The sequence below is a fragment of the Ursus maritimus genome, assembly GCF_017311325.1.
Source record: "Ursus maritimus isolate PB19 chromosome Y unlocalized genomic scaffold, ASM1731132v1 scaffold_Y15, whole genome shotgun sequence".
Taxonomy (NCBI): Eukaryota; Metazoa; Chordata; class Mammalia; order Carnivora; family Ursidae; genus Ursus; species Ursus maritimus.
Window position 1 is genome coordinate 4,765 of NW_024423330.1, and position 1,736 is coordinate 6,500.

The following is a 1,736-nucleotide window of genomic DNA, read 5'->3' on the forward strand; positions in this document are numbered from 1 at the left end:
TATCCTTAGAACATACTGTTTTTCAACGAATATGTCTTTTTTTAAAAAATATTTTTGTTTTTTTAAGATTTTATTTTATTTGAGAGAGAGAGCTATAGAGATGGAAGACCACCGGGGGAGAGGGAGAAGCGGGTTCCCCGCTTAGCAGACAGGTGTTATATGGGGTTCTATCCCTGGACCCTGGGATCGTGAGCTGAGCTGAAGGCAGACGCTTAACTGAAGGCAGACGCTTAACTGACCGAGCCACCCAGGCGCTCGCCATCTCTGTCTTCTCCTAACAGCTTCTCCTTAAGCCATAAATGAAGAGAATTCACTGTTTTGAAGGAACTCTGGCAGGTTTGCTCATGGCTCAAATCTATTCCCTATATACCTGAATCCTCCCGTAATTCAGTTAATTGTACAAGAGATTAAAAAGCAGCCATCTCAGGACTTGAAAAGTTTAATAGTCTATGCAATCAGTTTGCTTACCTATGTTAATTGTGGCTTGTCTGCTGATAACTTCCTGTGAGAGTGGGGTCAAGTTGGTAACATCCTGCAATGAAACATTTAAACTAGGTCGCGTAATATAAATCAGGACTCTGAATCCGCTTTTTATTTGTACAGTTCGCCACCATCAATTCAACTCCTACTGCTTACAAGCAACACCCCCCCCCCACCTTTACTGTACAGGCTGTGTTTACTCCAGAAACAGAATGACGTGGCTAATAAATGCTAAAGGCGTTTATGTTTAAAAGAGAGAAAGAGCGACCTGCACTCTAGATCTGCAAAGCCAAGGCCCCAAATTTTAGAGGAGTCAGCAGAAAGGAGAGTATAAACGGTTCCTCCCCAGACCTTTAAAGGTGCGAACCTTAATCCGTTTAATATGTTTTTCTAAGACCTTCAAGAGATAAACATTTTAGTGACATTTAACACCACGCTTTTCAGCATAATCCTTAGGGGTCTTGAGTTCCCCACGATCTCACACCAGCACGCTGGTTTCAACACTTGGGGAAGTGCAGACTGTAGTGAAAGCGCGGCGTACTGCATCCGGCTGCAGCGTTTTCCTCCTACCCCATGGCAGTTCAACACTGTCTCGTCTAAATAACGCTAGGAAGCTGGGTCATACCTACTCCTGAGCTCACTCCACTTCCTGACAGAACGAAAGCTTACCAATGTGGCGAGATCTTGGCGAGAAAGATGCGGTTGCCCCAAAGTTACTCCAGCCTCGCCCCCCGCCATCTTGCGCCAACAGGAAAGAAGTCCCTCCGCCAGCTGTGGGACCGAACGCAGGTCCCCTTCTGCGGGAGAAGTAGAGACCGGAAGACCGGCCAGGGGGCACGCCTGACAAGCAGGATGGCCGATGCACCAGGGATCTCGCTGCTTGGACTTCTTTCCGCATACGTTACTTAGAGCTTGCGGGCAGACTGACTTAAAAATAAGACCAAAATTTAGGGAGCTGTTCGTCGGTGATATGAAAGATATTTGTGCAGGCAACGCTGAGGCAACCCTGCAAAGTCCTACGTACTTCGTCACTCCAACTAGGTGAGTGATGCAATTGACACTGCCGCTGGCCATTTCCGCATCGTATGGGGGGGAAGCCGGAAACCTTGGGCTCTTCTTTTGGGTACGATCGTTAACAGGAAAGTTTCTTTGCTAAATCCATAATTTAATAAGGCGAAATAAATTCAGGCCTGCCTGCCTGCCTACATCTGGGCGCTTGGCCGGGAAAGTACCGCGCAGAGCTAGTAACGCCCGTG

The 1,736-nt window shown here is 47.4% G+C and overlaps 1 protein-coding gene across 1 annotated transcript in view; it reads right to left on the reverse strand.

The window, feature by feature from the left end:
* LOC103656278 (eukaryotic translation initiation factor 2 subunit 3, X-linked-like) overlaps nucleotides 1-1,437 on the reverse strand; it is a 2,967-nt gene extending 1,530 nt beyond the window's left edge. Inside the window, exons 1-2 of the mRNA XM_008683639.2 lie at nucleotides 1,150-1,437; nucleotides 469-532 (exon numbers count right to left, since the gene is read on the reverse strand). Of these exons, the coding sequence (XP_008681861.1) occupies nucleotides 469-532; nucleotides 1,150-1,218 (133 nt within the window). The 5' untranslated portion in view covers nucleotides 1,219-1,437. The remainder of the gene's footprint in view (nucleotides 1-468; nucleotides 533-1,149) is intronic.
* Between the last annotated feature and the right edge of the window lie 299 nt (nucleotides 1,438-1,736).